The sequence below is a fragment of the Macaca nemestrina genome, chromosome 4, assembly GCF_043159975.1.
Source record: "Macaca nemestrina isolate mMacNem1 chromosome 4, mMacNem.hap1, whole genome shotgun sequence".
NCBI lineage: Eukaryota > Metazoa > Chordata > Mammalia > Primates > Cercopithecidae > Macaca > Macaca nemestrina.
In genome coordinates this window covers 179,966,614-179,993,224 of record NC_092128.1, presented here as the reverse complement: position 1 = coordinate 179,993,224, position 26,611 = coordinate 179,966,614, and the positions used below count along the sequence as shown (strand labels likewise).

General features: G+C 47.4%; 1 protein-coding gene across 12 annotated transcripts in view; it reads left to right on the top strand.

Moving 5' to 3' along the window:
- The window catches only part of LOC105472658 (holocarboxylase synthetase), a 246,350-nt gene that overhangs the window by 9,542 nt on the left and 210,197 nt on the right, over nucleotides 1-26,611 (top strand). For 2 of the 12 annotated variants that reach the window (XM_071095695.1, XM_071095697.1), the window contains exons 1-3: nucleotides 13,043-13,272; nucleotides 17,513-17,650; nucleotides 22,753-22,822. In XM_071095695.1, coding sequence (XP_070951796.1) covers nucleotides 13,078-13,272; nucleotides 17,513-17,650; nucleotides 22,753-22,822 — 403 coding nt within the window. In that variant the 5' untranslated portion in view covers nucleotides 13,043-13,077. Of the gene's footprint in view, nucleotides 1-405; nucleotides 545-3,604; nucleotides 3,760-9,984; nucleotides 10,587-13,042; nucleotides 13,273-13,311; nucleotides 13,414-17,512; nucleotides 17,651-22,752; nucleotides 22,823-26,611 lie in introns of those variants that run through there. The other 10 variants (XM_071095702.1, XM_071095698.1, XM_071095699.1 and 7 more) reach the window with 8 other exon arrangements.

The following is a 26,611-nucleotide window of genomic DNA, read 5'->3' as shown; positions in this document are numbered from 1 at the left end:
TTGCCAGGAAAACAGACCCATTTCCTGCCCTTGAAGGTTTGCAGCCTCAAGGGGGAAAGCAGTACACCGTTTACAAGCAGTTATCAGATGGGTGGGTGGTGTTGCAGGCGAGCGTGGAAGAGGCCCACCTGGCTAGGGGGCAGACCATACCTCCCTGGCAGGTGACATTTGACCTATGAGGCAAGCCCGAAAGGACAGGCAGGGATGCCCCGCGGATGCCGGGCTGGCGAGGCAGGGCCTGAGCAGCCAGTGGAGAAGGGCAGCGGGAAGCGCGCTCTGCAGGAGGCAGACGTCCCAACCCGTGTGGCCAGAGGTGGCAGGGGCGCCGCCTGAGCGGGGCTGGGGAGCGGGCAGGATTTGGGGCTGAGCCCAGGGGCGTCCCGATCTGGCCCTTTCCCACAGTCCGTTCCGGCTCGCACGCCTCCGCTGCCATCTGCGCTGTCCTTGGCGACGACGCCCTCACCGCCCTGGGTGCGTTTCAGCGGTCTCGGAGCCGGGCGGGTGCGGGGCCAGGAGCGCTCCGCCGCCGGTATCAGGCCTGCAGGTAGGGACGCGCGGCCGCCCGGGGCTCTGGGGACTCGGGTGTCCAGGTGCCGGACCCGCCGCTCCCACGGAGGACTCAGGCCCGTGAGTGAGTTTCCTAAGAACTCACCAGATTCCGCGGCTCGGGTTTCCTGCCTTACATCCTGCTTTTTATTTCCCAGGGGGAGTTATTTATAGACAGGGATCGTGTGTTCAAGGCCTGGCTCTTCGGACTCGGCGTTTTTCTTGTTCTAGGTGCTTCAGTGGGGGCTGGATCCCATCATCTTCCAGGGCTGGAATCTTGTAGAAAACGGGCTGTACAGGCGGGAGTTCAGTTCAGCCCTATCATCTGTTCTTGGCCTCTTCTGGAAACGGGCTAATTCTCTGTTTAGGGCTTTATGATTTTATAACCCAGTAACATACTAGCCCTGTGGTTGAGTTGTTTCTTCCTATTGCTTTCTTTTTTTAAAAATATAGTCAGGGTCTCACTCTGTTGCTTAGGCTGGATGGAGTGCATTGATGTGATCACAGCTCACTGCAGCCTTGAACTCCTGGGCTCAAGCAGTCCTCCCCTTTCAGCCTCCGAGTATCTGGGACCACAGGCATGCAGGCCACCACACCCAGCTTTTTTTTTTTTTTTTTTTTTTGAGATGGGGACTTGCTGTGTCTCCCAGGCTGGAGTACAAGTGGCCTGATCGCGGCTCACTGCAGCCTCGACCTCCCCAGGAGTAGCTGGAACTACAGGCACACACCACCATGCCTGGCTAATTTTTATTTTTGTAGAGAGATGGTTTCACCATGTTGCCCAGGCTGGTCTTGAACTTGAGTTCAAGTGATCTGCCTGCCTTTGCCTCCCAAAGTGTTAGGATTACAGGTGTGAGCCACCGCACCTGGCCGCCTGGCTAATTTTTAATTTTTCTGTAGAGATGGAGTCTCCCTATGTTGCGCAGGCTGGTCTCAAACTCCTGGCCTCAAGTGATCCTCCTGCCTTGGCCTCTCAAAGTGCTGGCATTATAGGTGTGAGCCACTGTGCCTGGTCCATATTGCTGTTTTACCACAAGCTACCTGCAGTGCATTTGGGCTAAACATGTGGTTTGCATAAAACCATTTTAAAAATCACAAACTGACCTGCAAAGCAAGGCATATCAACAGAGGGGCATGGTAGCTTCATGGGACCCCCCCCATAGGAGACTCAATCCTGGTGCCTCTATAGAAACATAAATTCAGTGAAAACAAAGGAGCTAGTTCTGATGGCTGGAGAATGTAAAGGGATGAAGGTCATGCCCCCCTTCTCCCACCAGAGTCTTTCCAGGGAATTTCTTTCCAGCCCCATTAAATTGATAGCATCATGGGTTTGTAATAGGTAGTTTTTTTTCTTTTAAGTAGTGTGATCGGCTTTCCCTAAGTATGGAAGTTTCAGTCCCAGAATGTGTTCAGGTTGGCAGAGGAGAAATTCGGTTGTCATGTGACTCACTGGCCCCTTTCATGGAGCTTTCAGCCACAGGAGAGGATGCATCTGTGCTGGTTTTGCCGCAGTGTCTGGAGTTCCCAGCTGAGTCTGCTGTTGAACAGTTCTCATCATGTGCTTTGCTGGTTGACATGTACACTCCCTCCCAGGATGTCTGTTTCAGGGTCCTGCCAGCTTCGCACTCTTCTCTGCCCCAGTGAGTCTCTGGCCTTGCACCCTGGGGCCCTTCTTGCCCCCTTCTCAGGGCTCAGTGTGCTCTGTGAGATCCCACCCAGCAGTCCTCAGGCTGCAGTTTAATCAGGACGCTTCCAGCCTCCTTCCCACACTCTGGGGTCCTACTCTTCATTTTCTTTCTTTTTTTTTATTTTTTGTTTGAGATGGGAGTCTCGCTCTGTCGCCCAGGCTGGAGTGCAGTGGTGCAATCTCGGCTCACTGCAAACTCTGTCTCCCATATTCAAGTGATTCTCTTGCCTCAGCCTCCTGAGCAGCTGGGACTATGTGCGCGCCACCACGCCTGGCTAATTTTTGTATTTTTAGTAGAGATGGGGTCTCACCATGTTGGCCAGGCTGATCTTGAACTCCTGACCTCAGGTGATCCGCCCGCCTCGACCTCCCAAAGTGCTGGGATTACAGGCATGAGCCACCGCGTTTGGCCCCTACTGTTTTCTAAATTAATGGGATGATAAAAGCAGCAGCTCAGGACTTGGAAACTGACTTGTTTAATGCAGTTGGCAGATAAAGTGACTTAACCCGAAGGAGCAGTTCAAGTGGTAGCGACTTCTGGCACCATGACTGACCAGCTGAGGAAAATTTAGGCAGATGGGCTTTTCCGTGCCTGAAAAAGGCAACTCGATTTACTGGGAAGGAACTCCCCACCCCCACTTTGTGTAATAGTTTCCCCATGAAGAGCGCTCATGAGGATGAAGTGAAAGTGCCTTTCCCTTCCATTCCTTCCTGTCCACTCTGCCCAGGTGGCCAGTTGCTTGGTCATAAGAGTCTGCACTCTTAGCCCTGTGTGGCTGTTCTCTCTGAACCCTGCCACTCAACACCGGGCGGATGCTATTATTATTCCTGCATTGGAGCTGTGGAAAGAGAGGCATTTGCCCTGGTCACGTGGCCACTGAATGTGTGCATTTTATTGGGGAGTTGGGGGGTCAGAGGCAGTATTTGAACTCAGGGTTTCTGAGTCCAGACCATGGCCTCGATTGCTTCACTACACAAACGACAACTCACACAGGCTCAATATGGGGTGCTGGGCAGGATGACTGGCTAATGCCTTTTTCATGTGGTTGTAAAACTTAATTTCCTTCCACATTCATTTATTTGAACTCTTAAAGCTGCCTCTCTGCAAACCCTGTAAAAGTGAAACATTTGTTCAAGAAATGAGCTAGGATTGTTAGGAAGACAATGATGAACATACTAGGAGTGGGGCTCCCCATTTGCAGAGCAATCTCCCATCCATCGAGGTGGTTTAGACTTTTGAGGCTAAGTGTTTTGGAGGGTGCGGCAGTGGCCCGTGTGCTTACCTGGAAGCTTATGGTACTCAGCACCCCTCGGGAGGGCCTGTCTGGTAGGCAGGAAACTGCTCACAGATGTTTCCCTTCCCCCAACCAGGACCTGATTTTTACACGCCTGAAATATAAAGGACCACTCCCCTCTGCTGGATGAAGACAAATTTGCTTTTAACAGAGAAAGAGTTTGTGACCGCTTCGCTCTCTAGTGGTCAACTAGGTAAAAGAACTAACAGTTCAACTGTTTTACAAACTGAGGTATGAACCTCCGTTTTTGGGGTAGTTCTGAAAATTTTCAGTGAGCACCTACTATGTATAGGCACAATGCTAAATACCAGGGATATGAAAGTGAATAAGAGAACACCAAAATCAAATGTTTGTAGATTGCATCATATTGTAAATGTATGGGAACCACAGAATCTGAGGGATTGAGGGGAAGTTAGAGATGATCTGGCTTGTATCCCTCTTTTTTTTTTCCTAAGTAGCTGAAAAACTGTGACCTAGAGAGAGGAAATTAATTTGCTTAAGATCACATGGCTGGTTAGGAAGAGGGGAAAAAAGGAGTGCTGATGAAATTAAGTGGAAGGTCACCCTCTAATTTTTATAACCTATTTTTTTTTTTTTTTTTTTTTGAGACGGAGTCTCGCTCTGCCGCCCAGGTTGGAGTACAGTGGCCGGATCTCAGCTCACTGCAAGCTCCGCCTCCCAGGTTTACGCCATTCTCCTGCCTCAGTCTCCCGAGTAGCTGGGACTACAGGCGCCCGCCACCTCGCCCAGCTAGTTTTTTTTTTGTATTTTTAGTAGAGACGGGTTTCACCGTGTTAGCCAGGATGGTCTCGATCTCCTGACCTCGTGATCCGCCGGTCTCGGCCTCCCAAAGTGCTGGGATTACAGGCTTGAGCCACCGCACCCGGCCTATAACCTATTATATTGAAATAATTTTAGGCTTACAAAATAGTAGAGAGAGTTCTTTGAACCTTCACCCAGCTTCCTCTAATGCTAACATCTTACACAACCGTGGATTTACCAAAACTAACATTGGTGCAACATTATTATTATTATTGTTATTTGTTTATTTTTTGAGACAGTCTTGCTCTGTTGCCCAGGCTGGAGTGCAGTGGTGCGATCTCCGCTCACTGCAAGCTCTGCCTCCCGGGTTCACGCCATTCTCCTGCCTCAGCCTCCCGAGAAGCTCGGACTACAGGCGCCCGCCACCTCGCCCGGCTAATTTTTTTGTATTTTTAGTAGAGACGGGGTTTCACCGTGTTCACCAGGATGGTCTCGATCTCCTGACCTTGTGATCTGCCCGCCTCGGCCTCCCAAGTAGCTGAGCGTCACTGAGTGACTGAGCGTCACTGCTGGAGGTCACTGCTGAACCATGTGGGAGAATGGGGTCACCAAGGAAGAGAACATAGAGGAGGTCAGAAGTTGGGGGCAGAGACTCACTTATGGCTGACGGTTGAGAGAAGGGTTAGAGACAGAGGCACAGAACTTGGATGTGCTGGTTCGCAAGGGCTGCTGTAACTAAGTACTGCAGACTGGGGCTACGACAACAGACATTCATTTCCTGAGTTCTGGAAGCTAGAAGTCCAAGATGAAGGTGTGGGCGGGCTTGGTTTCTCCTGAGGCTTCTCTCTTTGGCTTGGAGATGGCTGTCTTTTCCCTTTGTCCTCACAGGATTGTCCCCCTGTGCATGTCTGTGTCTAATCTCCTCTCCTTATAAGGACACCAGTCATAACAGATTAGGGCCCACCCTGGTGACCTCATTGTACCTTAATGACTATTTTAAAGTCCCTGTCTCCTGATGCAGTCCCAGTCTGAGGTACTGGGGGTTAGAACTTCAACATTAGAATTTGAGGGGACACAGTTCAGCCCATCAACACAGGAACAGAAGCAGAATACTGAATTTTTTAAAAACCCAAGGGAAGAGTTTCAGAAAGGCCAGAGGCTGGCAATGGCTAGTTTGTTCTTAGACATGCCCTTGCCTCCTGCCGCCGCTCTCTCTCCTGTGGTCCACAGGGAGGTTCCTGGAGGCTCTTCTGCTGTGGGGCCTGTGGTGAGGTTTGGCCACATGGCGTTGGGCTGGAGGTGTGGAGCGCCTACAGTATTTTTCCACCTTCTTCCTCTGCCGATGTCTCCAGCAGCAGTTGTTTCTCTGTGGCTCCATCTCTCACGGCACCAATCTGTGGGTTCCAGCTTCCACCAGGGGACCCTGGATCCTGGGTGATGGTAACCTGACCTGTGCTGTGTGCCCTCAGCCCTGCAGAGGGGTTGTGGCCATCTGCTCTTTCTATTCCCTGGGTTGCCTCACTGTCCCTTCTCTGGTGTCTGTCTACTTATTTATTTCAGACGGAGTTCCACTCTTGTTGCCCAGGCTGGAGTGCAATGGTGCAATCTCGGCTCACTGCAACCTCCACCTCCCAGGTTCAAGCTATTCTCCTGCCTCAGCCTCCCAAGTAGCTGGGATTACAGGTGCCTACCACCACGCCTGCTTAATGTTTTGTATTTTTAGTAGAGATGGTGTTTCACCATGTTGGCCAGCTGGTCTCGAACTTCTGACCTCAGGTGATCCACCCGCCTCAGCCTCCCGAAGTGCTGGGATTGCAGGCGTAAGCCACTGCGCCCTCCCTTGTCTGCTGTTTTAGCACCTTTATCATGTTGTAGCCAACTCTGCATGAAATCCCCTCTGAATAGTAGTTTTTGTTGATTGGTAGAAATAGCATGGTCAGGAGTGCCAGGTACTGCAGAAAGATGGAAGGGATGGAAATGGAAAGTGGTCAGATCTTTGAGCAATGGGGGTAGAGCCCAGAATTCCTGGGCTTGAGAAGGAGATTTCTGGCAAACCAATGGGTGTGTACCAATTGTCACGAAGGTCTTAATTTGGACCTACTTTGAGACAGTACTTTTTCATGTTTATCACGCAGCTGGGTACAGTCTGTTTTTGAAGTGCTTTTTCGGCTTTAGCTGTCCTCCTTTTTTGGTTTTCTGACTTTTCCTCATTGATTTGGAGTTCTTTGTATATTCTAGATATGAATCCTTCATCAGTTATGTATGTGACAAATACCTATTCTCAATCTAGAGCTGCTAAAAAAAAAAAAAAAAGAAAAATAGACAGGGTCTTTCTCTGTCGCCCAGGCTGGAGACCAGTGGTGTGATCATAGCTCACTGAAGCCTTGACCTCCTGGGCTCAAGTGATCCTCCTACCTCAGCCTCCCGAGAAGCTGTCACCACAGGCATGCACCACCATGCTTGGCTAATTAAAATATATATGTATTTTTTCTTTTTTTGTAGAGATGGGTTTTCCCTATGTTGTCCAGGCTGGTCATGAACTTCTGGACTCAAGTGATCCTCCCACTTTGGCCTCCCAAACTGTTGGGATTACAGGCATGAGCCACTGTGTCTGCCCCCAAGTCCTTCTTAATTTAAATTTCCTTTTTATACATTTCGGTTGCCTGATTATATAATTCTTATGAATCTAGCAGATTCAGTATATTAATATGGCAAACCTAATAATATTCCCTTAGATGTTTCAATACTATTCATAAACTCAGTAAGATTTCAATATAAAAGTACCCATTTCAAATTAGTTATAAGAATGTACTTAGAACAGCCACATAGTCTAACACACTTCAAGTATATGTAAGACCAAAAATATGCATAGATTCCTTATTAATCCAGAAATATAAATCTATGGCTTTGCTTCTTTCAAGCCTTTCTATATGTAACTCAGTTTTATTGGATGAGGAGATGGATGCTGTACAGTTACTGTCCTAGTTAACCGAGGCCATCGTCCGTCTGAGATTTCGCTGGGTTTCTTTCCTCAGTCTTTAAGGAGACAGTGAATCCTACTTATTGTCATTCTGTCAACAATTCTGAAATCTCAAGGAGGGTGAGGCCAGACACGACACATGCCTGTAATCCCAATGCTTTGGGAGGCTGAGGCCGGAGGACAGCTTGAGGACAGGGGTTCAAGAGCAGTCTGGGTGGCAGGGCAAGACCCTGTCTTTTAAAATAATAATAAAAAAATTAAATTCAAAAGAAGGAAAATGATCTCTTAGCCTCTTTTAATTGAAGTTACAACATTATTTACCTCTGTTTGCTCATAGAAGTCTGTAGCTGCCACACAGACTGATAAATTCTCAGGATAAATTTAATTTTTACAATCTTTGGAACTAATAAAATCTTGTACCATGTCCTGTTTTTAGGCTGATCCAACTCTGAAGGAGTCTTAAACTAGATGTGATGAGCTTTGGTTTTCTCCTGCAACTCTGTGCTTCGGAATCTCAGCTTTAGGGTTTTTGTATTGATGCCCTCTTGGGTCGCAAACAACCTTCTAAAGGAAGAATTTGCAATCTACTAATCTTTATCAATACAATAAATGAATCAATAATACAAACATACCCAAATAACGAGTCTCAGCAGTAACACATTTTCTCCTACGTTCTTTTAGAATGTTTAAATTTTATTGAGGATGACCATGGATTTTATGGCTCTTCATTTTTTTCTTTTTTTGTTTTGAGATGGAGTCTTTCTGTCACCCAGGCTTGAATGCAGTGGTGTGATCTCGGCTCACTGCAACCTCTGCCTCCTGGGCTCAAATGATTCTCCTGGTTCAGCCTCCCGAGTAGCTGGGACTACAGGTGTATGCCACTGCACCTGGCTAATTTTTGTATTTTTAGTAGAGATGGGGTTTTGCCATGCTGGTGTTGAACTCTTGATTTCAGGTGATCTACCCGCCTCGGTCTCCCAGAGTTGTAGGATTACAAGCGTGAGCCACCACGCCCAGCCGGCTCTTGAAAATTGGGTACCTTCATAATTGGGTGTATTTCAATTTGATACTCAAATCGTCCTGATTTGGCTACTGGAAGCATTTCTGGCTTGTCTCCTGCATCCTTCTGCCTGGCCCTGTTTTTCTTTGAAGCTTCCCCTGCTTCCTAGCATAAGATGTTCTGGCTTATCTGGTATCTCCTGAACACCAGAATCAGTGATTTCTCCAAGGATTTCTAGTTCCCTGTAACGAGGAGAAGAAAACCTGTTCAAGAATCTGAGCACTCAGGTGCATTTTGAGGTAAGGCTACTCTGAGGCCATCTCAGTGAACAGAGCTAGAAAAGATAATTATTTTCCTCTTAAAGACATGAGTTCAAATGAATATTTCCAATAGTTCAAGATGTTCTAATTTAAATTCTTTGATGCTCTAAATATTATCTACTTTTCTTTTTATTTTGATTAACAAAATAAAATTACTTTTTGTTTGATTTGACAACATGATTGTTCCAAAAACAAGAACATATTAATATACATATTAAAGTTACTGAATAGAGATCAAGATTTTCTATATTGTTCCTTGGTTCTTAGAAAGTATCCCAGGCTGGGCACGGTGGCTCACGCTTGTAATCCTGGTACTTTGGGAGGCCGAGGCGGGTAGATTGCTTGAATTCAGGGATTCGGGACAAGCCTGGGCAACATGGCGAAATCCTGTCTCTACAAAAAAAGTACAAAAATTAGCCAGGCGTGGTGGCATGTGCCTGTAATCCCACAACTTTGGGAGGCTGAGGTGGGCAGATGGCTTGAGCTCAGGAATTGGGAACCAGCCTGGGCAACGTGGTGAAACCTTGTCTCTACAAAAAATACAAAAATTAGCCAAGTGTGGTGGCTCATGCCTATAATCCTAACACTTTGGGAAACTGAGGAGGGAGGATTGCTTGAGCCCAAGAGGTTGAGGCTGCAGTGTGCCAGGATCGCACCACTGCCCTCCAACCTGGGTGACATAGCAAGACCTTGTCTCAAAAACAAACAAAATAAATAATCCTTCTCAGCTCAGGCCATTTGACTGATGAGAATTCTGAATACTCTCCAAGTTCAAACAGGTACTGAGTTAATGTCAGTATAATAGGCTTTCCCTGGGGAAGTTCTGTCATGTATTTAATGGGGGATAGGACAGTAAATACTCTACTCTCTCTCGTCCCCAAACTATTATTCCCAGGGCATGCTTTCCTAAGGGCAAGAAACTAGAGACTTCTTAGTCTGTGGAGACTTTTCCTATAGAAAGCCAGTCGTGTTGATGGGTTTCAGAGGTGGTCTTCAGTGGCTAGCTGGTTCACTCTTCTTCCTTTCTGCAGTGATCATATAAATGACAAAGTCTTCCTTCTAAATCCCTGGTCTGGCCAGGCAAAGTGGCTCACGCCTATAATCCCAGCACATTGGGAGGCCAAGGTGGGAGGATCACCTGAGGTTAGGAGTTTGAGACCAGCCTGGCCAACATGGTGAAACCCCATCTCTACGAAAAATACACAAATTAGCCAGGTGTGGTGGCACGTGCTTGTAATCCCAGCTACTCGGGAGGCTGAGGCAGGAGAATCACTTGAACTCGGGAGGTGGAGGTTGCAGTGAGCCGAGATCAGGCAGGAGAATCACTTGAACTCGGGAGGTGGAGGTTGCAGTGAGCCGAGATCATGCCGTACTCCAGCCTGGGCGAGTGAGACTTCATCTAAAAAAAAAAAAACCCTAGTCTGTGGTCTTATTTTCCACATCATTTTGGAAATGTCTTATTAGAGTCTAGAGTAGCCCAGACCCAGGGAATGACAGAGGAAGACGTTAGCAGTGCTTCTCTAACTTTAACGTGTTTGTGAGTCTCCTGGGATTTTGTTAAAATGCAGACGCTGATTCGGGGTTGGGTGGAGCCTAGGATTCCGCATTTCCAGCGAGCTTCCAAGTGATGCTGCTGCTCCTGCTCTAAGGACCACACCTTGAGCAGTGAGGGACTACAGGATGAGGATTAGGTACATACACATTAATATCCCTTGATGTATTTTTTTGCATCCTTCCCCTATTCCTTTGTTATGTGGGGATGATGAAACTCAGCTCTATCCTTGACCTTTGCAAAATGAAATCATTTTAGGGTGGTATCATAAACAGAGCTTGTTGTGTGATTGTTTCACTTCTCACTGTGACCTTCATATCTTCCTCCCTCTATTCCTTCCCCAGGCGTGAATGGTATCAGTACTCTTCAATGCAAGGGTCAGCTCATGTTGAACCATGGTGGTATGTAGGATAAAATGTGTTACTGCTGAGTCTCGTTATTTGGGTATGTTTGTATTATTGATTCATTTATTGTATTGATAAAGATTAGTAGATTGCAAATTCTTCCTTTAGAAGGTTGTTTGCGACCCGAGAGGGCATCGATACAAAGACCCCCATGCTTTTAACCTAGAACTGGTATACAGGATTGACCACAAAATGTAATTTTCCCATGATGTTTTCTGAGACCATATCTTGAAACACCTAAGGAATGGTAAACCTGGAAAATTCCTATTGGCCAGGTGGAGTTATGGTACCTGTGGGAAGGTGTGGTCTCAAAACCCTTAGGGAATTTGGAAAAACTGGAGATGTTGGTGACCTTCAGATAGAAGAGATGACCTCTCCATACCTAGCAGGGGTGGGGAGTGGTCCTTATAGCCATAATTCAGCAAACTTCAAGAAAGCTATTTGAAAGGTTGTTCAGTGAAACATTTAGGACTTATCACTGTTGAGCACTTTTCATTTTCAAATTCCTGACTTGTAGCCCTGTGTTGTCCTGGAGTGGCCGAATCTCTCCTCAGAGAGAACTGCACATCCTTCTCCAGTGACACAATTTTAAGGTCTTGTTACCATGCAGGAACCCACTTCCTAGCTGCTACTGTCCTGTAGAGAAGTGTAGGATATGGCTTTAGTCCTGTTCATCACTTACTGTTTTTCTTCTATTTCTGGTCCACAGAGATGCTTGCTTTTGGGCCCAGTTATTTCTTTTTGGATTTTTCTCTTTTAAAAATCTATTGCTATATGCAATGGGGGAAATTTACTATGTTATCTAACCAAAAGTCTGAAGTTCTGGGAGTGGGTATTCTATGCAGCTATTTTAAAGCAGATGAACAAATGGTCAAGGTACTTTAAAAATCTATCTTTATGGCTAGGCGCTGTGGCTCACACTTGTAATCCCAGCACTTTGGGAGATCCAGACAGGAGTTTGACTGCTTGAGACCAGGAGTTTGAGACCAGCCTGGGTGACACAGCGAGACCCTGTCTCTATGAAAAATAATTTTTAAAAAATTAGCTGGGCATGGTGGCCAGGAGGATCACTTCAGCTCAGAGTTTGAAGCCGCAGTGAGCTATGATTATACCACTGCATTCCAGCCTGGGTGACAGAACGAGACCTTGTCTCTTAAAAAAAAAATCTAGCTGGGCGCGGTGGCCCACGCCTATAATCCCAGCACTTTGGGAGGCAGAGGTGGGTGGATCACCTGAGGTCGGGAGTTCAAGACCACCCCTGGCCAACATGGTGAAACCCCCTCTCTACTAAAGATACAAACATTAGCCGGGCATGGTGGCAGGCGCCTGTAATCCCAGCTACTTGGGAGGCTGAGGCAGGAGAATGGCGTGAACCCAGGAGGCAAAGGTTGCAGTGAGCCGAGATTGCTGCACTCCAGCCTGGGCGACAGAGTGAGACTCTGTCTCAAAAACAAACAAAAACTATCGTTGGATTAAGACATGGATGTGGTATACATGACTGCTTTTGCTGCATCTTGCCATCTGCTTGCAGTGAGGGCCAGAATAGGAAGCCACTCGATGGAATTGTTTGCTGTGCTTCAGGGCTGTTCAGAACACGTTCTTTACATAATGCCTTTTAAAGAAATGAGGTTCTATGGAAGAAGCCTCTATGTCAGGACTAATTATGCTTCCCTTGGAGACAAGAACACCAAATCATGGTGATGTTTTCCTTTTCCCACTGGTGTTAGGATGCTTACAGTCAAACTGGTGATCCACATGTAGCAAGAACACCATAGCGAGCCTTCCTGGCACAGCCTTTTTAGAGGCAGCCTTTTTGGTGCTTATCTGTCTTCGATTTCTGTTTCCTGCCCTTATTTTAAAAAACATTATTGCATCCCGTGAATGTATGTGATTGACCTTAAAATCTTTTGCATGAAGGCTTAGTGCAATTTAATAAAAACGGCCTTATTTTCCCAAATGGACTGGGTAGCGGCTGTGTGAGCGCTCTGGGACTCCGGGTGTGGTGCTGGTTAGTAAACGTTGGCCTTGAACATAGGCAGAGCCCCCTCCTCAATCCGCCTCCCACTCCTCCAAGGAAGGGAGGCTGGACTTGGCTTAAACAGGTCGGGCAGCCACTGGAGCCTCCCCTCCCCCGCATCCACAACCTACCCATCCCACTCCACAGCCCAGGCGCGGCCCCTCACCCCAGCCTTCACCCCCTCCTGAGCCCCTCCCCGGGTGCAGCCACTGACCCCGGTGCACACCCCCCACCCCGCCGCTGCCCCTCGCCGCCGCCACCAGCCCTGGGCACGGCCTCCGAAGCTCCTCATCACACACCCCGGCGCGGCCTCCCCGCTCCCCCGCTCCCCCGCCCCTTCCGCCGCAGCCTCCACTTGCCCGCGTCACCCTCCGGGTCCCCGCCTCCCCCGCCTCCCCCGCCGTCCCCACCCCCGCGCCGCCCGGCCCGGGAGGGTGGCGCGGCCCTTCCGGCCGGGGCGGGGCCGGGCCTCGGGCGCTGGGGAGGGCGGGCTCGCCCTGCCAGCGGCGCGGCCATGCTCATCACGCTGTGCTACCTGTACCTGTGGGCGCGCTGGGGTCGCCGGCCGGCTGAGCTCGTGCGCGCCACGGTGCGGCGGCTGCGCGCCTCGCGCTGCTCCTTCACCTTCTGCGGCGCGGCTGCGCAGCCCCCCGGCGCCCGTGTGTGCCTGAGCCGCGGCGGCCGCGTCTTCTGCGTCAGCGACAGCCAGGTGGGCGGGCCAGGAGGGCGGGCGACCCGGGCCCCGCGAGCCGGAAGTGCCCCCGTCCCTGCGCCTCGTCCCCGCCGGGAGCCCGGGAGTTCAGGAGCCCCGGGGTGGCGTCCTTAGTGCGGCCTGTGCGGCCCGGGAGGGGTGGGTACCCCGGGGCCCAGAGAGAGGCCGGAGGTGCGGGACTCGGACCACGGACCCTGTCGCCTCTTCCCGGTCAGCGGGGCGGTGCGTGGACGCGTGACTCTAGGCGCGCACCTGTGAGGACGTGAGCTGTGGATTGGCAGCCGGACGCCAGCAGCGCCCACCTGGGGTCGCCCCCGACCTCCTTTCCCACCCTTGGAGCCGGCGTTTGGGTGACTGTGAACCAGGAAAGACAGCTGTGGCCGGCCGGGAGCCGTGGCTTATGCCTGTAATCCCTGCATTTTGGGAGGCCCAGGAGGGAGGATATCTTTGAGCCCAGGAGATGGAGACCAGCCTGGACAACATAGCTAGACCCCTCCCTACAAAAAGCAAACAAACAAACTTAAGTCGGTGTGGTGGCACGCACCTGTAGTCCCAGCTACTAGGGAGGGTGAGGCGGGAGTGTCACTTGAGCCCGGGAGGTTCACTTGAGTCCCGGAGGTTGAAGCCACAGTGAGCTATGATTGAGCCATTGCACTCCAGTCTGGGTGACAAAGCAAGACCCTGTCTTAAGAAAAAAAAAGATCTCAAACAAAAAACTCCCACATGTGTCATCAGCTTTTTGTCAGATGTCTCCAAAATATAAAAAACTGCACTTTCCCCTCTCCGTCTTCTGTCAGTTGCATTATTCACCAACTTGGGCACCCGAGTGATGGTCTTTGTGTCCTTTAAGTTTCAGTTGACACTCAGCCTTTGTTTGTTTTGACCCAATACTTAGGATGGTGGTTACGTGTTCTGCCCACTCTGTCACCTACATTGTGACTTGGGCCAGTCAATTAATCTCTGTAAAAAGTCTGCTGCCTTGCTGTAAAGGGAACAATAGATCTTTCCATTCAGCTGTTTTTGGAAATGGGCTTGGTTTCACAGTGCAATACTGCACAAAATTTCATGGACATCGGGAGCATTGTTCTCAGTATTTAAACATGTTTTGCTTTTAATCAGTTTCTTGTCCCTTTCCTCTGCTTTCTGGAATATTGCCTCACTTTTAGCCTTAAAATGACGTTTTCTGCTGTGTCACACCATAAAACCCCTGTGGGAAATTGAATCTTATCTAAGGTTTGAACATTGCCTGGAGGCTATGCTTAGATAAGGGATGAAATTGTGCCACTAGCAAATAAAAAATACTCTTTTTTGTTAGTACTATGTATGTATTACGACACACTGAATATGAATGAGTGTTTTCTCAGGTCCCTCAAGGTACTAGTTATGCATATAACTAGTACCACCTCCGCATAACTGACACTACACAGACAAAAGGGGAAGAAGTTCATTCATTACATACAATGTATGGCTTAGAGCGGTGGGAATTAACCTGATTGAGAAAGATGACTCAGTAAAATGGGAAAAAATTGAGGGGTGAGCTTTTTGTAGTAGTTTCCAAATTGGATCAATTACTTTTGGGATTTAGGTCAGAATAGAAATTTTGGACACATGAAAACATTGAGATGGGAATGTCTGATTTTCTTGGACAGTTGTGGTTTTGAATATTTTCATATCTCTGCTGGTCTTCTGTTAACTACACTAACCATAACTAGTGGTTTTCAGCCCTTGCCTACCTGTGCAGGCCGGAGTAGGAGTGGCTGGTGCTTTCAGGGATTCTGCAACTCTGCTTTCTCACTCTGCACAGTAAGCTTTGCCTACAGATTTGGTTAGATATCGCTGCATCATTTCCTAGTTTTCTGGACTAGATGGGACTGCCATGCTCTGCGTCCCTCGCCTTTAAATCACAGTTCCTATTCTAGTTCGTATCTTTTTCCTCTTAGGAAATTAGCTTGTTTAGCAAAGCAGCTTGACCTGAAATAGAACATTTAATGGTGGTTGGGTTTCAGCTGCGATGTTTAAGGTCTGCAGGTGGAAAGCTTGACCATTTATTTGTGGTTGGCTACTGTTATTTTGAGATTTAAAATATGATCAGGTGGATGATTTGGTGGATACCTCAGTCTACTTGGGTCTACTTTGATGGATACCTCAGTCTACGTGGGCTGAAATAAGGACACACCTGAATCTCACGCCCGTATATTGAGATGGATCTCATTCTGTCACCCAGGCTGGAGTGCAGTGGTGCGATCTCGGCTCACAGCAATCTCCACCTCCCAAGTTCAAGTGATTCTCCTCCTTTGGCATCCTGAGCAGCTGGGATTACAGGCATGAGCCACCATGCCTGGCTAATTTTTGTATTTTTAGTAGAGACAGGGTTTCACCACAGTGATGGCCAGGCTAGTTTTGTACTCCTGACCTCAGGTGATCTGCCCACCTTGGCCTCCCAAAGTGCTGGGATTACAGGTGTGAGTCACCAAGCCTGGCCTGTTCTCATATGTTATACATTTAAAATCAAATGCATCAATACTGAATGTGTATGTTTATAATGGAATGCACTACAATCAATTGGTAGGTTTAACCAAAGATAGTTTATACCAATTGGCAATGTCAAGCTTTTTGACTGTTTAATATATGTTTAATATACACATTCTATGCTTGGATAAAGTGGACATGCTTTTTTTTTTTTTTTGAGATGGAGTTTTGCTCTTGTTGCCCAGGTTAGTGTGCAATGGCGCGATCTCGGCTCACCGCACCTCCGCCTCCCGGGCTCAAGCGATTCTCCTGCCTCAGCCTACCGAGTAGCTGGGATTACAGGCATGTACCACCACGCCTGGCTAATTTTGTATTTTTAGTAGAGATGGGGTTTCTTCATGTTGGTTGGTCTCCAATTCCCAACCTCAGGTGCCTCAGCCTTCCAAGGTGCTGGGATTACAGCCGTGAGCTACCGCGCCCGGCCTAAGTGGACATACTTTTTAACCACTATATTGATAATTATGTTTACTGAGGGAGGGACAAATTCTTCCCTAAATTTTCATTCATTTAGTTCAACAGGTTTTTATCAAGCAGATTTGAACTGATAGGCAGCACAGCGGAGCCTGCCTAGTTACCTTTGTTCTGGGTGAATGGTGAAAGCCCCCTGCGTGCCCAGCTTAAATTTCATCTTTTTCTTCTCTGGCTATGCCCTGTATGTCAAAGCCTTTTAAAATCAATTTGCTATTTTTCTTAGAGACATTTCAGGAAAGAAAACAAGAGATAACTGGGTGTATCTGATTTGCTAACCAATCTTGATTCTAATCTTCTTTTTTAAAAACTACAATCACTCCTGACCGGAGTTTACATTCCATTAAAGTATGTCTGATTGCATCTCTGCATATGGTAAATGCCTTTCCCTGAAATAGCTTTTCTCTCTGGATTTGACTGCTGTGTGAGCATCCAGAGACTTGCACACTTCCCAGATCTCAGGGAGAGGAGCAGGGTTGATTTCACTATAAGGAAGGCGTAAAGAAAAACTGCCTTGCGCCCGTGCTGTGATGGCTGTAGGGAATGAAGGAACAGCCCTTTGGGCTTCTGTGAGTAAGGACTTTTTGTTGGTGGGTATGTACCTCTAGGCCTCCTCGCCTTTTTTTTTTTTTTTTTTTTTGAGATAGGGTCTCACTCTGTCACCCAAGGCTGGAGTGTAGTGGCATGATCTCAGCTCACTGCAACCTTGGGCTCCCAGGCTCAAGTGATCCTCCCACCTCAGCTTCCTGAGTAGCTGGGACTACAGGCCCCCATGCCCAACTCATTTTTTTGGTATGTTTTTGTAGAGAGGCCAGGCTGGTCTTGAACTCCTGGGCTCAAGCGATCCGCCCACCTTAGCCTCCCAAAGTGCTAGCATTACAGGTGTGAGCCACTGTGCTGGCCAGCCTCCTCATCTTTAAATGTACTTCCCAGTTAGCTACTATGTGCTAAGCAGTGAGGAATGGTGGGGATAAGCCCCGTTTCAGAATTCATTGCTTGAGAACAGTTGTCTAGAGATGTTAAAGCTGTCCTGAGTCACAGATGGGCTTTTGCAGGTGCTTAAATAAATAGTCACAGCTAAACAAGAAACACAGGGTTCCTGTGGCCGACAGAGGAGCATCAGATAAGCTTATTTAGATGTTACTTGGAATTATAGGATAGGGTGTGTTTCAGAGGGGGTTGACATTTATGGCAGTTGTGGTGTGAAGTGACAATCTCATGTTTCTTTCCCTCTCTACAGTCCATTGAAGACTTGAACAAGTGGGCTCTATTTCTTGTGTCTCCTTTTATACTTGAAGCAGAACACATAGCATTTGTGACGGAGAGCATTTGGGTACAAAGTGAGAATTTACAGAGATCATCCTCTTCCTCAGAAACTGTGAGTACCATGTTTACTTGTGTCCCATAAGGAACTGATGTGTCTTAGTCAAAACCAAATTTGCTTTTTTTTAAATTTTTAATTATTTTTTCTGAGATAGTGTCTTGCTCTGTCACCCAGGCTGGAGTGCAGTGGTGTGATCTCGGCTCACTGGGACCTCCACCTCCTGGGTTCAAGTGATTCTCATGCCTCAGCCCCCGGCGTAGCCAGGACTACAGGCGTGCGCCACCGCACCGGGCTAATTTTTTTTGTTTGTTTGTTTTTGTTTTTGTTTTTTGAGACGGAGTCTCGCTCTGTCGCCCAGGCTGGAGTGCAGTGGCGCGATCTCGGCTCACTGCAAGCTCCGCCTCCTGGGTTTACGCCATTCTCCTGCCTCAGCCTCCTGAGTAGCTGGGACTACAGGCACCCGCCACCGCGCCCGGCTAATTTTTTGTATTTTTAGTAGAGACGTGGTTTCACCGTGGTCTCGATCTCCTGACCTTGTGATCCGCCCGCCTCGGCCTCCCAAAGTGCTGGGATTACAGGCGTGAGCCACTAATTTTTGTATTTTTAGTACAGACGGGGTTTTGCCATGTTGGCTAGGCTGGTCTTGAACTCCTGACCTCAAGTGATCCACCTGCCTCAGCCTCCCAAAGTGCTGGGATTACAGGCATGAGCTACCACGTCTGGCCTCAAATTTGTCTTTTTGTGAGTGCTCTTTCCTAGCCTTTGTGACCCCCTTTCTCTTTGGATATTTTGGGTTAACTATGTTAGGAAAATTATTTTCACCTGTTTCTTTTTATGTTTTTAATGCAGCTGCTAGAAAATGTTATTGTTCTTACTATTTTTCAGACAGGGTCTTACTGTGTCACCTAGGCTGGAGTACAGTGGCCATCATAGCTCACTGTAGCCTCAAACTCAGAGTTCAAGGGATCCTGCCTCCGTGGCCTCCCAAAATACTTGGATTAAAGATGTTAGCCTCCATGCCTGGTCACTGCTAGGAAAGTTAAAACCACTTGTGTGGCTTATGTTTGTGGCTCATGTTATATTTTTATTCAGCAGCACTCTCTCTCAGGTCATCTCGTCCATTCCTACAACATCTTGTTTCCTAAATCAACCTGAGTGGCTGGGGTATATCACCACCTACGCCCTAAACGTCTTTCCCTGAGTATTCTGAAAATACTTCAACCTCAGCCACATGTCCAAAATGAGTTGTGTTTGTATTCTTCTGCTTAAAAAAGAGAAAATCTCAAATTAACACGCCAGGCTGCTTTTCCTCGCACCTCCTCCTCGCTTCTGTGAAGTTACTAGTTCTAACAGCACTCCCTAAATTGTCAGCTCCGCTCCTTCATCTCCACTGCTCCTCTTTCCATCCTCATGTGCATTATCTTTTGTGTGAGCTGTGAAAATAGCCTGTCCCATGTCCCTTCCTTGGGCATTCCTCTTGATGGCCAGAGTTAGTCATTCTGGACCCACATCCAGTTGGGACACTGTTGCATAAGCTTTTGGTGGATGTCATCCCTCCAGGTGCAGTCCATGTCCTGAGGCTTATGGAGGTCTGACTCCAACCCACCCTTGCAGCTTCCTTCCCCTCACTTGTGGGTCCTCACCCGCCATTGTTCCCTGCCATGTAGATAATCCAGTGGGGATTTTGCTGATGCTAGCCATGTTTACTGGATTCCCATTTCATGAAGATGATCTGTAAGATGCTGTATTGAGATGAGAGAAGAGGACAAAGCGGGAAGTAAACAAGAAATAATTGACTGGAATTCAGGGTGAACCAAAATAAGTAGAGGCAGGTGCAGATAGTATAGGATAGCGAGAGACTTTCTGGTGGGGGCCCTGGAGCGGGCAGAGCATCAGGCAGACGGGCCTGGAGCACTGCAGTGTGTTAAGACAGTACGCTCTCTCCTGAAGGTTTGCAATGTTTCGTTTAGCCCTGTAGACATTTATGGTAATAATAAGCCATTTATTGAGCCCTTGCTAGGTATTTTGTAAACATTACCCCTAACGTCACGGGATCCTTGGGGTGTCGCTTCACCAAGACAGAAACTTCTGTGGCTAGCGGCGCCTTCTGCCTGAGTATTGCTTGTGCCCACTGGGCTTATTCCACCCACTTGGCCTGGTAGGCTGCACTCAGCTCATTCTACCAGCTCAGATCCCATACCTACCAGGGGCAAGCCAGGTGCAGAGTGGCAAGGGGTGTGTAGGTGAGCAAGTGCAGGGTCTGGGGGTGGGTGGCTCCATGCAAGACTGGGGCTGGACCAGGTGTACTGAATGAGGCTTTCACTGAGGGCACCCGCGTCTGGACAAGGGGAACATGGTGGCACCTGGAAGCATGGAGATGCTGGGAACCGGAGAGCCCCAAAGAGGGTGTTTACAGCCTTGGCTTGGGGAGCCCCTAGATCTTGGCTTCTTGAAGGGCCACAGTTCTTCTCTCCTTCTTGTTGCCTGCAATGTAGTCAGCACGGGGACATGTTTCAGCCCTGGTTTGTCTTACAGCTTTTAGTACCGCCATTCGGTGGGTCCTGAGTTATTGTCCTGCATCCAGGAAGAATGAGGTACGCGGAGGGTGAGCAACTGGAGGGTGAGCAAGGCAGAGAGGAGCTTCATTGAGTGGCAGAACAGCTCTCAGGAGACCTGAAATGGGTAGCTCCTTTCTGCAGCTGGTAGTCCCAGTGTCTGTGTGAATCTGGTTGGGTCTGAGGTTTTCATGGGCTCAGAAGGGAGGAAGTGCATGCTGATTGGTCCATGGGCAGCCATGGGCGGGCCAGAAAAAGCACCATCAGCTCTCACTCTGGGCCACAGGTTTCACCCGGAACTGACAGCCAGGTCCCCAAGGTTTTGGGCTGGTCTTGGCTTGAAAGTGGGGCATCACCAGGGACCCGACCCTTTCTACCTATCAGCCTGTCTGCCTTCTGCTGTCAGTCATGTCGTCCAAGGCGCCCAGGCTGTTTGTGCTGAGGGGTGCCTGCAGGCCTGCAGCCAGCCGTCCTCAGCTTCTCCTCGGCCTCCCTCCCACCCTCGTAGTCAAAAGGATTAGTCCAGAGTGGCTCCCAAAGTCTAGAGGGGGCTGAGGTGGGAGGGGGCTGGTGTGTCAGCGCCATCCTGAGCGGCACTCACCTGGCCGGGTTGGGACAGCGCCCAGGCTCAGCGTCAATTTTGCTCCAGAATCAGAGCGGGCACAGGGAGCAGGGAGAGGCCAGGAAGCGGAATCAAGCACTTATAAGCCTGTGGGGAAGAGGGGCTTCTGGGGCCCCTGAGAGCACAGGGATGCCCAGGTCCACAGCAGTGGCTGGGAGGCTGCAGCTATGCCTAGGAGCACTGGGCTCCCGCCCCGCCAACTCAGAACCGGGAAGGGCTCTTGCCTGCTCCCAGCTTCCCTTGGTTCCACAGAGCGCGTATCCCTGGCCACGCCTGCCCTGCTCCAGACTGGCTGCTGCTGCCATCACTAATACTTACGGCTTTACAGAGTTTTATTATTATTGCCATTTTGAATATAAGAAAACTTAGGTTATAAGATTAAGTGACATTCCTAAAGTGATAGGAATATCATTGCTAAGTGATAGACAAGGTTTTCTTTCTTTTCTTTCTTTCTTTTTTTTTTTGGAGATGGAGTCTCGCTGTGTTGCCCAGGCTGGAGTGCAGTGGTGCGATCTCAGCTCACTGCAACCTCTACCTCCCGGGTTCAAGCAATTCTCCTGCCTCACCCTCCCAAGTAGCTGGGACTATAGGTGCATGCTGCCACACCCGGCTAATTGTTTGTGTTTTAGCAGAGACCGGGTTTCACGGTGTTTCTCAGGCTGGTCTCGAACTCCTGAGCTCAGGCAATCTGCCTTCCTCGGCTTCCCAAAGTGCTAGGATTACTGGCCTAGACAAGGTTTTAACCAGCTGCTAAGTGACAGATAAGATTTTAACCAATGCTTCTGCCCTTTCTAGTAACTAGAGGAACGAATTAATGGTTTTAAGGAGATCTAGATCATTGAGATTCCAAAATAAAGCTTTTATTAACCTGGGTCCAATCAAACAGTACTTGTGTCTCATGTTTGGTAGGAGACCAGCTGTTGATGTGACGGCTTTGGTGAACTTGGGGCTGATTTTCTTTTTTTTTTTTGGCACGAAGTCTTGCTCAGTCACCCAGACTGAAGTGCAGAGGCGTGATCTCGGCTCACTGTAAACTCTGCCTACCAGGTTCACGCCATTCTCCTGCCTCAGCCTCCTGAGTAGCTGGGACTACAGGCACCTGCCACCATGCCTGGCTCATTTTTTATATTTTTAGTAGAGATGGGGTTTCACCGTGTTAGCCAGGATGGTCTCGATCTCCTGACCTCGTGATCCGCCTGCCTCGGCCTCCCAAAGTGCTGGGATTACAGGCTTGAGCCACCGCGCCCGGCTATATAACTCTTATACGTTATAGTTATGTGTTGCTTCATGACAGATACACATTGTGAGAAATGCATCCTCAGGTGATTTTATCATGCAAACATCATAGAGTGTACTTACACAAATCTAGATGCTGTAGCCTACTTCACACCTGGGATTTATGGGGTAGCCTATTGCTCCTAAGCTGTAAACCTGTACAGCATGTTACTGCACTGGATACTGTACATAGCTGTAACACAGTGGTAAGTATTTGTGTATCTAAACATAGAAAAGTCACAGTAAAGATACAGTATAAAAGATAACAGTACACCTGTCTAGGGCACTTGCCATGAATGGAGCTTATAGGACTGAAAGTGGCTCAGGGAGTCCGTGAGTGAGTGGCGTGTGAATGTGAACGTGTAGGACACAACAGTCACTACTTTAGACTTAAAAAACACTGTACACTTAGGCTACGCTGAATTTATAACAGCCTTCTTCTTTGATAATAAATTAATCTTAGCTTACTATCACATTTTTACTTTATAAACTTGATTGTTTAAAGTTTTTGATTCTTTTGTAATAACACAACTTAAAACACAAACACATTGTACAGCTGTAAAAAATATTTTTATATCCTTATTCTAAAAGCTTTTTTCTAAGATTTTATATTTTTTTAAAAAATTTGTTTTTAAAATTTTGTTCTTATTTTTATTTATTTATCTCTACAAATTTGTGAACATACAAATTGCTATGTTTCCTAGGCTGATCTCCAACTCCTGGCTTCAAGCAGTCCTCCCACCTCAGCATCCCCCAAGCACTGGGATTATAGACGTGAGTCACCACGCCCAGCCTGTTTCTTATTTTGTAAACTTTTTTGGTTAAAAACTAACACACAAACACACACATTAGCCTAGGCTACCCAGGATCAAGATCATCAGTATCACTGACTTTAACTGCACACGTGTCCTCCTAGAAGGTCTTCATGGGCAGTAACGTGCATGGAATGGTGAACTCCTGTGATAACAGTGCCTTCCTCCTGAGTAGTTCCTGAAGGACCTGCCTCAGGCTGTTACTGTTTTGTTGTTGTTTTTTTTTGAGACAGAATCTCACTCTGTTGTCCAGGCTAGAGTTCAAGTGTGATCTTGGCTCACTGCAACCTCTGGCCCCCAGGTTCCAGCAATTCTGCCTCAGCCTCCCAAGTAGCTGGGATTACAGGTGCCGGCCACCGCACCTGGCTAATTTTTGTATTTTTAGCAGAGATGAGGTTTCACATGTTGGTCAGACTGATCTCAAACCCCTGACCTCAAGTGATCCACCTGCCTTGGCCTCCCAAAGTGCTGGGATTACAGGCATGAGCCACCACACCCAGCCGTTTTTTTTTTTTTTTTTTTTTTTTTTTTTTTTTTTTTTTTTTTGAGACGGAGTCTCGCTCTGTAGCCCAGGCTGGAGTGCAGTGGCCGGATCTCAGCTCACTGCAAGCTCCGCCTCCCGGGTTCACGCCATTCTCCGGCCTCAGCCTCCCGAGTAGCTGGGACTACAGGCGCCCGCCACCTCGCCCGGCTAGTTTTTTGTATTTCTTAGTAGAGACGGGGTTTCACCGTGTTAGCCAGGATGGTCTCGATCTCCTGACCTCGTGATCCACCCGTCTCGGCCTCCCAAAGTGCTGGGATTACAGGCTTGAGCCACCGCGCCCGGCCCAGCCGTTTTTTTTTAATAAGTAGAAGGAGTCCACTCTAAAATAATAGAAAACGTAGCAAACACATAAACCAGTAACAGTTGTTTATTATCAGGTACTGTGTGCTGTATGTAATTGTCTGTGCTATACATTTTATTTTATTTTATTTTATTTTAGAGGCAGAATCTTGCTTTGTCGCCAGGCTGGAGTGCAGTGGTGTGATCTCAGCTCACTGCAACCTCTGCCTCCTGGGTTCAAGCAATTCTCCTGCCTCAGCCTCCCTAGTAGCTGGGACTGCAGGCGTGCGCCACCATACCCAGCTAATTTTTGTATTAGGCGGGGTTTCACCATGTTAGTTAGGATGGTCTCGATCTCTTGACCTCAAGGGATCTACCTGCCTCGGCCTCCCAAAGTGCTGGGATTACAGGTATGAGCCACCGTGCCCGGCCTTGTCTGTGCTATACTTTTATATGACCAGCAGCCCACTAGGTTTGTGTACACCAGCATCACCAGAAATACGTGAGTACTGTGCTGTACTACAATATCATTAGACCATAGGAATTTTTTTACCTTCGTTGTAATCTTATGGGACAGCCATCATATATGTGGTTCATCGTTGGGCGAGACATTATGTGGTGTATGACTGTACTAAATTTACAAATATGGTAAGCTTGAAGTTTTCTTATATATTCTAATATATATAAATTTAACAAGATTTCAATTTAAAGCCAAGGCCAGACTTTCCAAAATATTGCAATTACATAAAATGTCGAATATGTACAGGCTCCTTTTTAACATGAAATATGACTGCTGTGCTTTTAATTTCCTAAATTGTTAATTATATGTCTTTATGGAGCTAAAAGATGTACCGCATCTTAAGGAACATAGTTACTATATTATATAGGATATAGGCTAAGCTGTATAAAAATGGGACCCAGAGCTACAGGGGCTCAAACAAGCTAGAAGTTAAATTTCTCTCTCTGGGCAGTGGTTTGCTTTGGAAGTCCATCCAGGGACCCATTTTTTTCCTCATCTTCTTCCTTGGTTCTTTCTCCCATCTTCCCTCCTCTATCCTAGGTAGTGGTTCTCTCTTGCTAGAGTCTGGCTCCCCTGCTACTCCACCACCGTCAGCTTCATCCACATTCTAGCCTTCAGAATGGGGAAAGAGAGAAGGTTGGAAGACAACCAGTTTCCTCTTTAAAACTGTAATCTTTCTGGGCGTGGTGGCTCCTACCTGTAGTCCCAGCTACTTAAGAGGCTGGGGTGGGAGGATCACTGGAGACCAGAAGTTTGAGGTTGCTGTGAGCTTTGATTGCCACTGTACTAGAGTAAAACCTCATCTCTAAAAAATCAATAAATTAAAAAAATACATTTGTGATCCAGAAATTTCACATGGTGACTTCTGCTCCCATTCCATTGTCCAGAACTTTAGTCACATAGCTCCCTTGGTCACTTAGGTGTAGGGTGGGCTGAGAAATGCATTCCCTAGCTGGACAGTCATGGATTCAGCAGAAACCGGGAGTTCTGTTCCTGTAAGGGAGAAAGAAAGGCTAGATTTTGGGAGATAATTAGCATCTCTGCCACAGCTATCTCAGTACTGACTTTCCAAGGAAGGTTTAATTAAGACCTTGCTGAATGGTAGTTACTTAGTTCTTTTTTTTTTCTTTTTTCTTTCTTTTTTTTTTTTAGATGGAGTCTCTCTCTGTCGCCAGGCTGGAGAGCAGTGGCGCGATCTTAGCTCACTGCAACCTCTGACTTCCTGGTTCAAGCCAGTCTCCTGCCTCAGCCTCCCGAGTAGCTGGAATTACAGGCACACGCCACCATGACCAGCTAATTTTTGTATTTTTAGTAGAGACGGAGTTTACCCATGTTGGTCAGGATGGTCTTGCTCTCCTGACCTCATGATCTGCCCGCCTCGGCCTCCCAAAGTGCTGGGATTACAGGCGTGAGCCACCATGCCCGGCTGTGGTTACTTAATTCTTAATTTTCTAGGGTAGAAGAATGCCTTCCCAATGAGGAGGACTGCCACAGTCCTGGGTCTTGCATCCAGGAGCTAGAGACGTCCAGAGCCATTCATGTTGACCACTCTGGCTATTACCCTGAGCTCCATTTTATAAATTAAGATTCAAAACTTAAAAAGGGATTGATCTCATAGCTCACTGTCTTCTAACCAAGTCAACAGTTCCCCTTAGGGTTGATTGCTTGATGGGATTTTGCATTTTGGGGGGGCTCTTATGAATCTGTGCATGTATGTTTCACCTAACTTCACAGCCCCATTTGAATTTTACAGGGTCCTAAGATATTAAATAGAAAAATATATTATGTAAGAAAGACATTTGAATTTGATGGGATCTTACTATATTTTTTCACATTTTTAAGACTGTACAACTCTTAAAGATATTTAAAATATCTTTTTAAATTTTGGATATTTCAAATGGCTTTGATCTGTGGTCATTCTATAGATTCCTAACAACAGATAAATGGATCTTAAAATTCAGTTTTAAAAAATGTAGCATTCACATATTCATATTTTCACTTATTCATTTATGAGCATATTTATTGAACATCTATGTTTCACTTATTTTGCTTGATGCAGTAATACCAAGAAGCGATGGCAGATTCAGCTCAGTTTTCAGTATTTTCTGCACTTACATTAGCAATCACATTTAGTAAGAATTGTTGACCCAAAGAACTTAATACAATTCTTTTTTTCCACAGGAAATTTGCTTATGTTCCTTGTACTCGATCAAGGCATTCATTGAAGGTTTATTGATTATTATATGCCAGATTGTGTGCTCGGTAGGGCTGGAGGCATGAGTCACATGGAGAGGAAAGATTCATTCAGAGATGACATTCCCTGTTTGTAAGGAACTCACAGTATGGGGGAGCAGAGAGCTAAGTAAATGAACAATTAAAGGTCACCATGTTAAGTACTATAGAAGGCA